Here is a 13,568-nt window from a genome sequence, read left to right on the forward strand (position 1 = left end):
CCCTGACCGGCGGTATTGTTCCCCCTCATGCTGTCCCTCTGATGCTGCAGTGATACGTCTGACCAAGAACCTGTGGGCGATCAGTTCAGACCAGGGACATGCTGACCTCTGACCTGTGCACCGTGCACAAGTACACTCGTCACTCCAACATTCTCCAGGATGAGCCGCAAATATCAAATGATCAAATATCCAGAAGAGACCGGTGCTGTATCTCCATGTTTAATGATGTTTAAAGAATGGATCAAAGGAAGAATAAATTAGCCAACACCAATCAACAACCAAACACAACCCACAGTTCACTTTAAACCAGCGTATGTTATTAATTCTTTCCAGTGTGAAATGTGTCCCTAGCTTTATAAAAACATGCCGTAAATTAACAGACATTAATCTCTCTCTTTCTCTGCAGGCATCCCGTGCTGCTGCTCTCCTTCTCCTCCTCCCTGCGCTCCTCCACTCAGCCAAAGAGCCCCAACGACACGCGAACAATCTCATCAATGGACGCAATGTTTGCGCCTGGCTGTGCGGAGGGGTTATTTATTAACGCCTCGCCTTTTGCGGCTGGTTCCCATCCACCCCTGCGCCGCTTTAAAGACCAGCACTTCTCCACGGTGAAAGGAATTATTCTCGGAGGAGGGGAAGAAAAGGGCGAAGACGTTTCCTTTCTGGTTGCGCAGAAGTCTCTGGGATGAATCCCTGCTCCTGAATCCTGCACTGTGAGATGTGAAGCCCCGAAGAGCACTCAAAGGGCTCGGTGTCAGAGTGAAAACAGTGTTGGGAGCAAATGGGATGGAAAATTAAATGAAATTAAAGGGCTCTGACCGGCGGTATTGTCCCCCCTCGTTTTTAAAAAGAAAAAGACACATTAATTACATGGTCGGAGCTTTATTCTGGGACAATCTCGAGGAGTGAATCAACAGCATTCCGCCAGTGCGCTCCTCTTAAATGACTCTAGAATAAACGCGGCCTAAATAACGACCTGAGAAGAATCGCAGTAGGGAGAGGAGGGAGACGTTTTATGGGCGGCTCTGCCTGGCTCTTGCCAGCCTTTTTTGGATTTGAACTGTCTAAACGATGGGGCTCTGATTTAACTGGTTGGCCATTAATGAGCCATGAATATAGAGGAACAACCTGTCTGCAAAGCAACGCGGTAAATACAGAGAGCAATGCCCCACCAGGGATCTCCATTCATGCTGCCTGGCTATACTTCAGGGGTGCCAAGGGTTCACCACCACCTCTCCGGGACTGGTTTCAATGGCCTACCATTTAAGACCCCTCCGAGCTCGGAAGAAAACACATTTTTTATGTCGACCCATAAACTTTGTTTGGGTCTATTCACAAGAGCCCAATCATTGTCCCACTTAGCATTGTGGCCTATTTCTCACAGATTCCCACGTCTTGGAAATGACTCTGTTTGTGTAAATCCATTTATTTCCCAACATGTAAAGCCACACCTTGGGCACCTCTCGCATTTATTTGGTCACACTTCTTTGAGTTTACAAAAAAAGAAAAAGAAAACTTAAATCCTCGTGCTTTTGGTTTGTTGGACAGGTTGAACTCTGTCCAGCAAAAGAAACAGAACTTGTTATTATCCCTTTCACACCCGGGCCCGCTGTCAGACAAAGAGCGAGGCTTTGGACTGGCCTGTTTATCTGCTCCTCGCCTTTCTTCTCTGCAGCCTATTTAAAATCAACCGCCGCTCATATTAAAGGTGTTTTACTCTCTGAGAATCACGGGGAACGGTGCGAGCTGTACCGAGGGCAGACCAGCTGCCTGATGCGGGTGGGACATTAGCGACGCGTTTGAATAGTAATGATGCTTGTATGGGACTCCCACCAGATGACACGATTGGGATTTTAACCCAGACTAATATTCAAAATCGCATTAGAGAGGAGCCGAATAAACGGCACCTGATTCAACGCTGTTCATGCGTGATTTCATTCAGAATGCCTCCAAAGTGGGCTGCACCATTTCGGTATTCAAAGTCTCTCCAAAGTTTTTTTTTTCTTTTTCAGGCCACATTTCCCTGACTTAAACGCACTTTGTCTCGCATGAGGGGACGCGGATAATGGCGTGTGAAGTTGCGTGAATTGATATGTTTCGGTGTACCTTATAAATTCATACCTTTTCTCACTCGAGCGCCTCAGAAAGAAAGTGTCACTCAGGCCGATTCTCTCTGCTGTCCAACGCATTTAGCGGGAGATCTATTTGAGAGGATCATTCCTAGGCAAATGTATGCAGGCAGGGCTGTGCGTGAATAGAGCAGCGTGTCAGCCGACCCTAATTGGGATTTAGCCACCCAAAATATATTCACAAAGTGTCAGAAAACCACAGCTTTCAAAGAGAGTCGCAACTTTTGCCCTCCTCAGTGAATGTAAGGAGCTCTTTCCCTCGGCTCAGACCGAAACAGCGGTTTCTTAAAGGAAGGAGGTTAGTGACCCAATTGCTTTGCGGTGTGGATCTGCAAACTAAAAGTGTGAGCAAAACAACTAGAATGGCAAAGAGCATGTTTGCAGACATGCAGCCTTGACTGGCCTATATGTTTGAATAAAGCCAGATATTTTAGCCGGTGTCATGGTAATTATCTGAACAAATATCTGAATAAATCTATTGCTTTTTACCCTGTTATGTCTGATTCTTTACAGTGGAAGTTTATATTTTTTGTTGTTTTGTAGCAGTAATTAATCTATATATAGGATTATATATATATATATATATATATATATATATATATATATATATATATATATATATATATAGGATCATATAGGCCCAGGCCTAGTAATAAAAATAATAACAATAACCTAATAACCTAAAAATAATAATGATGTGTTTAAGTGTGCCTAACATGACAAAAGAATAAAAACTGAGTCAGAATTGTCGATTTGAAAATGTTTGTGGAATTTAGCAAATTTACGTTTCATTTATTTATTTATTTATTTATTTATTATAATGATAAAATTACACCAGTCTGTTCCTATGCGTCAGTTTATCCATTGTGAAGACGGGGCACCATGGAGAGCTCCGCTTTTCACACACGCGTGCGCGCGCCCACACACACACACACACACACACACACACACACACACACACGCATACACATACACGCTCCCTTGTCTGTTAATTATATTGATAATAAATTCCATCCCATCATATTGACGAGAAGCGCATCTCCCTGAGCTCCAGCCTAAATATACAGGCTGAGTCATACGTAGGCTTATGAGTGGTTCGGTTGGATGCACATTAATAATTCGCTCTAACAAAATGTAATGTAATGATAAGAGCGTCTCGCGGCTCCTCATTATATCTCCGATTGACAGTTCTAGGTTCAAACTAATTGTCTCCAGCGTGTTCGGGTGGGATGAGCTTGTGGAAATGATGTCCGAGAGAAATATTGATTAGTTCAACATGAAGTCTGTGCATAATCGTCATAAAAATGATTTATCAAGTCATGATATTGTACGGTGAGATGCCGGTCTAAGAGGCGCAGCGGCTCTAACAACGCCGGTCATCTCTCCTTTGTATTTCATCTGGCTTGTTTTTCATTATATTGCTACTTAAATCACAATGATTGTATAAATCGTAGGCTCATTTTTGGCTGTTTTTTTGCGAATGTGCATACCTCACGTATTCATATATTTTGTATTTGTCCTGAGTGGGAAATGCTCTTGTGTGGATTCAGGAAATCGCAGTGTTAATCCAGCACATCCAGTCCAAATATTTTGTCTAATCACATTTGAAGCAATAAATATTAGGCGATAAACACATAGATGTGTGCATTTGTTTCACTTTTTCCACCATTCCCATCTTCAAAAGCAAATGCAACATATTTTAGAGTGCCATTAATGCAGAAACACTCTACAGGGGAAATCATTTTAGGTTTTGGATCTTTGGTTGACTTTAGCCAGATGTGCCCCATTATACTGATAGTGGAACAGTAATGTTATGGCTGCCATAATAACACCGGTTCTGTTCTATCTTTTGTTGCAGTGTCTCTCAGAGGATTGGTGTGTTGCATGTTTCTGCTCTAAACCCCTGAGCGGGACACTGAGTGTGTTTGGCATCTGCTAGCCAGATCCGATCGCTCCCAATCAGCAGCAGGAGGGAAAGGTGTGGATGTGGATGGAATGAGGACAGGAAACGGCTGTGTGCCATCACTTCACTGCGGGACAGAATTTGACTGACGGATTCTTTCGCCCTCCAGAAAGTGTCAGAGCGACCGCCTTGACCCTCAGGTGACTGTCTCTCTCTCTCTCTGTTTTGCTGTTCCGTCACTACTTCCTTTCCCTTTGCCTTTTTTTCCACTCTGTATCCGTCCAAGCCGAATGTCTCAAAATAAGCAATGTCTCTCTCAGTTGAGCAAAAACATTACTTTTAGCGACATTTCATGAAAACAGTATTGTTTACATTGTGCGGCCTCATAAGGCACCTCAGACACAAACACTGAAAAAGACATCAAATAAAATAAGACAAGGAAATTGAATGCTGATAGCTTTATTTGTGACAAGTAGAAAAAAAGGGAGGAGGGTGTAAGGCACAAAAGTTAAGGGACCATGAGTGTTACTATTAAGATGTATTTAAACCGCATGCGGTGAAGGTTTCACTCTGTGGCAAAGGGTCATTCAAAGTCTTCTTGTCCAGGGCAAAGGGCGAAGGTCACGGCCCAGACATGGGCTTTGGTCAGTGCAAAGCTAAGATAGGCGTGGAGGTTTAAGGGCGAGAGGAGGTCACTAGGGAATTCTGGCTGTTCATTCATCGTCAGAGTCATCGGCTGCTCCGGTGATGGTGTAAGTTTGCTCCTGGCGGTCCATCTCCAGCACATCATCCTCATTTTTAACAGTTCTGAAGGGGAAGGAAGAAAATGCAAAGGGAGGAAGCTTGTTGGACCTCTCGACCCTAGCCTCATGCCTTATGACTTTCATTCATTCTTTCACGATCAAGTACAGAAAGTATGTTTAAAAGAAATAGAAAAGACACCTGATGGTACCTTTACCTAATGAGCACCGTCCTCCGCTCTGTCAGCTCCACAGCCTGTTCTGCGTAGGGCTCATTGTTGCTATCATATCCATCTGATCCATATCTGGTGTCACCCATTCCTCCACCAACGCCTGACACTGCAACATCACCTCCACCTTCAGTTTCTCTACGGCCTCCGATTCCACCCCCGATTCCAGCAGGACCCATTCCACGATCTTTACCTCCATCCCTATCTATGTCTGCACCCGTTCCATCGCCCATCCCTCCCCCTCTACCACCATTTCCTCCACTTAACCCCATGCCAGTGGTGCCCCTGCCACCAGAACCTGTGGTGCCACCACCTGTACCCATTCCAACACCACCCACACTGCTGTCACCTTTGCCTCCCGTGCTGAATCCCAAATTTCCACCAACACCCACACCTCCAGCACCTCCAGCACCCAGTCCACCACCACCAGTGCCAGCACCACCTGTTCCTCCAGCACCGGATCCTCCACCTCCTCCACCAGTACCCACACCTCCTGCACCAGCTCCTACACCTACACCGCCAGCTCCCAATCGATGACCACCACCCATGTCTGCCCCACCTGCCCTACCAGCAGGACCCTTCTTGTAATCTGGACCTCCAGCACCCATTCCTCCAGCACCACTGCCTGGACCTGTGCCCATGCCTCCTGCACCTATGCCCCCACCCATTCCTACTCCACTCCCCATGCCTCCAACACCTCCGCCACTACCACCCATCATCCCGCCACCCATTCCGCCAACACCACCCATTCCTACTCCACTCCCCGTGCCTCCAACACCACCGCCACTACCTCCCATCATCCCGCCACCCATTCCACCAACACCACCCATGCCTCCTCCACTGAAGCTCATCCCACCACCGGTGGCACTCGTGCTACAGCTGGTAAGAGACAGGGTTTGCATCATGCCAGAGAGCCGGACATCCTCTCCTTCAATAAGTTTTCTGTAACAAATCACAAATTTATTATTTGTATTATTTGTTCATTATTTATTCAGTAATAAAGGACAAAATTACATTAATTTTAAAAAATACATTTCTTAAAATATATATTTTTTATTTTCAAATTCTCAGTTATTTCCCCTCACCTATATGTTGTAATCTCAATCTCCAGAGCCATCTTGACATTCAGGAGGGCCTGGTACTCACGCAGGTGCAGTGCAATTTTCTCCTTGGTAGATTTTAGCTCAAGCTGCAGGGCCTCAATCCGAGCCTATTGGGTTAACAGAGCCATAAAATGAATGTATGAATGCATTACTGTGGTGGCTCTGTATCTGCATGCATGACAGTGACGTATGTGCTCAATGTTGACTCTGGTGTGACCAGGTTTGCACCCTTGGACTAGATGAACCTTTCTTTACCTGCAGGTCTTCCAGTTCCTTCTTGTACTTTTCTTGCGTCTCTCGGATCTTAGCCTCAAGCGCTTCATTCCTGCTCCTCAGGGTATCTAAGTCACGGTCTTTGCTTTGGATCTGGAGATATTTTTTTATGATTATATCCATTACAGTCCTTCAATATCAATAGTCAATCAAGCTTCAGTCATTCATGTTCACTTTTGATACTCACGTCCTTTCTGGCACCTGCTATTACATCTCTAATGTTTCGAACCTTATCCACATGCCTTGACGTCTTACTGGTCAAATCTTCAAACTTATTTTTATACCATGAATCCATTTCCTAAAGATAAGGGATGAAAGAAACCACATGAATTTAATCTAAAACCCAGGGAACTACACTCCAGACAGTGCTAGTGTGATTAATTATACCTGGAGATTTTTGGCTGCAATGTCGTCATACTGGTTTTGGATTTGTTTCAAAGCCCCTGCGAGGTCAGGTAGGGTAAATGCACTCTGAGCTGTCGCGTGAGCTGCGTAGATCTGTTTCATGAGCTCTTCAATTTCCTGGGAGGATAAAACTTTAGTAGTCATAAATAAGAAAAAACTACTAAAAAATGTGATTCTTACATGGTGATGTTACCCACCTGTTGATGGATGCGTTTTAGGAATTCAATTTCAACTTCAAGTTGCTCCAGCTTCTTCTCCAAGGCAATGCGCGAGGAGGTGGCTTTGTCAACATCCTGAAGAACACATGACACGATAATGATGTGGGTATGGGACTGTAAATTAATTTGATGATGAAGGAGATAATTAAATGTAACCTACTGGACGGAAGGCTTCAATGTCTAACTCGGCTTTCCTCCTCAGCTCCAGTGCCTCCTGATATTTGATTTTGATTGCCTCTAGTTGAGCAGCTGTGGACTCCTTCGTCGCCAAGGAAATGTCCTGAAAACCAAGAAGCCAGAAGTAATATGGTCATCTTTAAGATTTGGAGGTGTGTGCAATAGTGTGTACAAAATGTAGATCAGCCACATTGCGGTGTGTGTGTGTGTGTGTGTGTGTGTGTGTGTGTGTGTGTCTGCAAATGTACAATCAAGCCAACTCATCTGTGCATAAAACATAGCTGAAGACAGCTGTACTCCATGACACCTTAACATGCTGAGGCACCTCTCCATTTGCCTGCCAGAAATAAGCCTGTTACCAGGTAAGGAACCTTGAAAACACCAAGTTGACGTCTTGTATCGTTGCTTGGATGGATCCTCTACAGCTCAGTGAGGTGTAAATCTCGCCGGAAACAAAGAGCTCAGTCTTTATGCTTTATTGAGCTTCTGAAAGGTAAAATAAGAAACAGAGGCAATGTGCAGCTTGGAAAATTCTGTCTCACCCGCTGAACTCTCATCTGATCAGCAATCTTTTTCAGCTCCCTCAGCTGTTCCTCATATAAGAGGCGCAGACCTGATGGATTCTCAAAGCGGTTCTGGTAGGCCTCAATCTCTGTTTCCAATAGCTTGTTCTGCTGCTCAAGTGATCGAACCTGTGAGCACAAGAAAACCTCCTCTGTGATTTCAATTTCATCTGAAGCAGAAACACCACAATATGTTTCCTGTCCCTTAGCTCACAGAGGCAAGAGTAATATGTTCCCATTTTTCAGTTAAAGGCATTTTTCCTGACAAATATATTTGTAAAATAAAACATGTAAGATGTGGTTAGTTTGAAGGCTGTTTTACCTTGTCAATGTATACAGCCAGTCTGTCATTGAGAACGATCATCTCCTGTCTTTCAGTTTTGCGGGTGCTGAGGAATTCTTGGTTTTCGGCCGCAGCCACATCCAGATCCATTGCAGGTTCTCCAGTTGGTCCGACACAGACCATGGCTCCTGCACTCACACTAAAAAATTAGTGAAAGACATCAAATTGGAAGAAGTGGTAGTTGGCATATTGTGAAAAAGTGTAATGTAATAACTAATGTAATAAAACTCTAAATGGTTGAAAGAGAGCTTGAGAAAGATATAAGCACAAATATTATAAGTGACAGGCTTCTAACACATAAGCCCTATATCTGTCCATCTGAAGGCACTGCAGCTGACACGGCTTACCCTGCTCCAACCATGCGAGTCCTGCGTGCGGCCGAGGCGGTCCTTCGTCCCACTGACTCCACACGCATGCCACTGGCCCCGGCCCCGGCTCTGCAGGGGTAGCCAGCGGAGGCATTTCGGACATCTCTCCTGGTGGGGGATGGGCTGGACACCCTGACCTGGTAGGACTGGCTGCTGCTGTCCTCAAAGTGTCGGCGGTAGGAAGAGATCCTCTCTGGACTGCGGCTCATTTTGGCGGCAGCAACTGTGTTACTTCTCGATCTCTGAAGGGGGATGAAAGAAATACTCAAGCAAGGCCTGTCTGTGGTTTACTGCAGGGCTGTTCCAACTTGTTTGCACTCCCTGGGTGTCAACCCAGCATCAGGTTTTATACCTCCCATTGCCAGTCATACCCCGACTGTGTCAAAGACAGCCCATTTCATGCGGAATCTCGAACCCCTGCACCAACTCAGGCTTGACCTGCTGCTCAAATATCTGTCAGCAGCTTGTGAGGAGCAGAGCTTGGCTGGGATAGTGGCTGACGGCATCACCCATTAGTCTTTCTGCAAAATACAGTATGTGATCACGTGCCCCTAAAAATGTTCATAGGGGTGGCCAGATGGGGCACACCCAAACCAACAGCCATAACTGAATTATATAAATTCTATTATGCTGTTGTAGTATATAGGCTTGTTGAAAACGGACAATATGAGTTTTAAGAAATCACATAATGATATACCTTGGATTCTTATTTTATAGTCAACGTTTCTAATCATCTAGTCTGGCTCACCAGATGTGTATTGCTTGGATAAAGCTTGCCATGTCAGGCACATAGACTGTATATATAGATGGATGGCTGGACCATCTGGATCGCCCCCTGGTGGCTGGCTGCGGTATAGGTCATAAAACCTGCCCTGACTATGTTAGCAGATGGGACATGGGCAAAACTATAAAATCAAGCGCATGTCAAATACATTTTTCCTGAAGGTATTTTTGGTTTGTTTCATTTAGTCGTTTGATGCTACAATATTAGCATACTCTAGTTCCAAAATTACAACATGGTGATGGCATATCCAGAATGTATATCGAGTATGTGTATGGCACCACTGCTCAGTCTTGCAACTTTTTTTTCCAGAGGCATCTCACGGTACTACAACGAAAAATCCCCCTGCCACCCAAAAAGGTTTTTTTGCCACCACTGTTAAAGAGACACCTGTAAAACACTTGACACAGGACACCTCCAACTGCAAACAGGCTGATATTGACTTTCTCTGTTATGAATTTTGAATCCAGGGAGTTTTATATTTGCTAAAATGTCCTCGCGCCAAGAAAAGTGGTTTAGTCTATTATTGTATTTTTGTATTTTGCATCTGTTATTGATATTCCTGTTGTTTGCACTATCCTCTTTTGCTGCCCCAGAGTTGTTTGTGCTTTGTCGTCTCTCAGGTCTCTGCTGATCTTGGTTGTGCCTGCTGCCGTGGTCCTGCATGACGCTACCTGCTGGTATTATAATCTATAACCTTAGCTGTGCTTGTTTCTACTATTCTGCTGTTTTAACTGCCATAACATACAAGTCATATTCATATTACTATAGACATTATTATAGTTACTGGAAGTGTGTCTGTCTTTGTCTTTGTGTCCGTCTTTGTCTTTCTCTGTCCATCTGTCCGTCTTTTCTCTCTTTCTCTCTCCTTTTCTTCCTCCCCAACCGGTGCAGACAGATGTCCGTCCTCCACAGAGCTGGGTCTGTCTGACGTTCCTGTCTGTAATAGGGAAGGTTTTCGTTGCCACTGTACTCTACGGGGGAATTGTTGGGTCTATGTAAATCATAAATAAGTCATAGAGTGTGGTCTTTACCTACTCTGTAAAGTGTCCTGAGATCACTTTTGTTATGATTTATAAATTAAATTGAATTGAATTGAATTGAATTGAATTGAATTGAATTGAATTGAATTGAATTTCCCCACTAGCATCCCAATGTAAAGTCTGTGATATCTCACCATATATTATTAAAAGTAAGCTCTGAAGCCCAGAAACTAAGGACCAAATGAACAATTCTCATTGAACTCGATGAGTGCCATTTTGGGATCTGGTATCCGGTTCTTATGATACATCCTTGGACACTGGTTCCATGCCTTTCAGCCCATGACTTGTCCTACATGTTGGTTTTTGATGTTTTCTGAAGCCTAGCAGGTTCTAAAATAAAACACAAGATTTCTGAGCATCTATACACCTCACCGTCATCATATAGACCATATTAAAAACACCACAAGTCTCTTCGTTGTTTATGTTTTAATTTGTATAAGATAGCAGTCACACATTCGGGAATTCAGCCTCTGATTGGTTGTCAAGTCAGGAACACAGCCTCTGATTGGTCGACAGACTCAACTCACAGCATCATGAAATTGCTTATGGAAAGACTAACAACAACACAAAGTGTTTTGAACACAGAAAAATTGATAAACAATCCTGGAAAACATTCGATGTTGGATTTATCATTCTGGATTTGTTTTACGAAGTCTCCAAAAGGACAATGCAGTTTAAAGATGGATTACAAAGCATCTGAAAGGAATACCATCATATCTGTTTCTAGCAAGCAGCATTATGGAGATGATGCTATAATTAAAGTACGTAGTATAAATTGAATACAAGATTGTTAACCTGAATTCTACAATATATTAGGCAACAAGTTGAACATACTAGCATAGTTGTATTTAGCATTGTAAAGCAAATTGGTCCATTTGTGCAGCAGCAGTAAACTATCTATGTGTGATTACAAAACAATATATAAATGTTGTAACTCTGGCACAGAACATTGAAAAGGTTGCTGATCCTTATTTCCCATAACTTCAAGTAACTTCAACAATCAAGTGCATTTGTGCTTTTGAACATGAACAATCAAATCACAAATGGCTGAATGCTAGTGGTCCGTGTGCAAATGTGCTATGCATCTTTATATACATGTGTTAGGTGTTAAATTGTACTTCAAATAGGCTAGTTGTTCTTTCCGATTGTACCGGTGTGGCCATTGGCCGCGCCTCTGTTTGCCAGTGTTATGGTACCACCTCAGCAGACAGAAGAGCAAACAGGGTCCAGTAGCAGCCAGTAGGTGCAGCACTGATGTGATCTGCTCTGATGGGACGAGGGACTTTAATTGAGTGCTGAGCAGAAGCTGGAGGGTGACCTGATGAGGCTGCAGCTGCACAGGAACAAAGGGCCCCAGCAATATTTGACATAGATTAGTACTTTTTTGTCTGATCTATTTGAAACATATTAAAACCATAGTAATCAGAAAAAAGAAAATTAAATTAATGGAAAAACAAGGAGACAAAAGAAAAGGAGGGGGGTTTAGTCTAGTTTACGCTTGACACGGCTCAGTGATATGAGGGGAGAAAACAGGGCTTGTGTCTGTTCAGAGCATTCTTCATTCACACCTACAGTTAGGCATTCAGTAGCCTAAATGCTGCACTGTCCTTAAAATCAATCATCAGAATCAGAATTAAAAAATACTTTAATAATCCCAGGGGGAAATTGTTTTCTTTGCAAACTCCAGCTATACAAACAACATATTTAACCACAACAATATTATACAGATAGCATATATTTGGAAAAACAGAAATATAAAAGGTGTTCCAGGCACGTCCAGCTGGGAGGAGGCCTCGAGGAAGACCCAGGACTAGGTGGAGAGATTATATCTCCACACTGGCCTGAGAATGCCTCGGGATCCCCCAGTTAGAGCTGGTTAATGTGGCCCGGGAAAGGGAAGTTTGGGGTCCCCTGTTAGAGCTGCTGCCCCTGCGACCTGACCCGATAAGCAGATGAAGATGAATGAATGAATGAGCATATACAGTAAAACAGTATATATATAGATATATAACTATATATCTATATATATAGTTTGTATATATATATATAAACTATCAAATTGACAATAGTAATACATACAGATCAGAAGTACTGTAATCATGTGCAAAGTACCGTACAAATGTGCAAAGAACAGGTTGTTTATGATTGAGTCCGTATTACAGAGAGGAGGTGACACACTCTCCGAGGGATGTGTTGCATAGTTTAATGACCACAGGCAGGAAAGATTTCCTGGGGTGCATCTGGGTGAGAGGAGTCTTCTGCTGAAGGTGCTCCTCTGCTGGGTCAGTCTGTCGTAGAGAGGGTGGGAGACAATGTCCAGGATAGACCGGAGCCTGGACAGCATCCTCCTCTCTGACATGGTCGTCAGGGTGTCCAGCTCCTCCCCCACGACATCACCGGCCCTCCTGATCAGTTTGTTCAGTCTGTTGGTGTCTGTGACCTTCAGCCCACTGCCCCAGCATGTGACAGCCAAGAAGATCGCACTGGCCACCACAGACTCATAAAAAATCCTCAGCATCGTCCAGCAGATGTTAAAGGACCTCAGCCTCCTCAGGAAGAAGAGTCGACTTTAGCCTCTGCATTTCTAGTCCAGTTCAGCTTATTATTGAAGTACAGCTCCAGGTACTTCTACTCCTCTACAGTGCCCACAGGGACCCCCTGGATGGAGACAGGGGTCACAGGGGTTTTCACCCTCCTCAGATCCACTACGAGCTCCTTTGTTTTAGTCATGTTGAGCTGCAGGTGATTCAGCTCACTCCAAGTGACAAAGTTGCCCACAACAGTCCTGTATTCACTTTCATCCCCCTTTCCAATGCAGCCAACTATTGCTGTGTCATCAGGAAACTTCCGAAGGTGGCAGGACACTGTGCAATAGCTGAAGTCTGAGGTGAACATTACAACAAGCATTGTTGACCCTCATATAAAACATAACACTCAGGTTTCACACACACACACACACACACAGACAGTTGCAGAAAAACCAAAACTTTCTAACCAAGCTGCTACTGCTTTTAAACACGTGAAAACATAGAATTCCAGCATCTAAAATGCGTTTTCATTTATTGTTGTGTGTGAAAACCTGTCTTGATGGATTAGTATCTATTCATTGACCTCAGATCTTGCAGCAGCATGGGACTTTTGGGGAGAGGTGGTATCAGTCATGTGAACTATCTATCTCCACTAACCAGCTCTTTTCATGTCGCAACCAAATGACATCAATCACCATTGTGGTATTTTCTATTACAATGTTTAGGTAAGCCTTACAAATGCCCCCCCCCCCAAATTAGCATCT

General features: G+C 43.8%; 1 protein-coding gene across 2 annotated transcripts; it reads right to left on the reverse strand.

Annotated features, from left to right (window-relative positions):
- Positions 1–4,475: 4,475 nt before the first annotated feature.
- LOC310950442 (desmin) lies at positions 4,476–8,761 on the reverse strand. Of its 2 annotated transcripts, none has more exons than XM_083918254.1 (11): positions 8,432–8,761; positions 8,064–8,223; positions 7,721–7,870; positions 7,162–7,281; positions 6,981–7,076; positions 6,766–6,900; positions 6,566–6,676; positions 6,361–6,471; positions 6,088–6,212; positions 4,991–5,944; positions 4,476–4,839 (listed from the first exon to the last, which is right to left on the reverse strand). In XM_083918254.1, the coding sequence occupies exons 1-11, from the start codon at positions 8,659–8,661 to the stop codon at positions 4,746–4,748; spliced, it is 2,286 nt and encodes a 761-aa protein (XP_083774380.1). In that variant the 5' UTR covers positions 8,662–8,761; the 3' UTR covers positions 4,476–4,745. The 2 variants fall into 2 exon arrangements, with proteins under 2 accessions (XP_083774380.1, XP_083774381.1); XM_083918255.1 differs by having other exon boundaries at positions 4,985–5,944.
- Between the last annotated feature and the right edge of the window lie 4,807 nt (positions 8,762–13,568).

Source organism: Echiichthys vipera, assembly GCF_963691815.1.
Source record: "Echiichthys vipera genome assembly, chromosome: 8".
Taxonomy (NCBI): Eukaryota; Metazoa; Chordata; class Actinopteri; order Perciformes; family Trachinidae; genus Echiichthys; species Echiichthys vipera.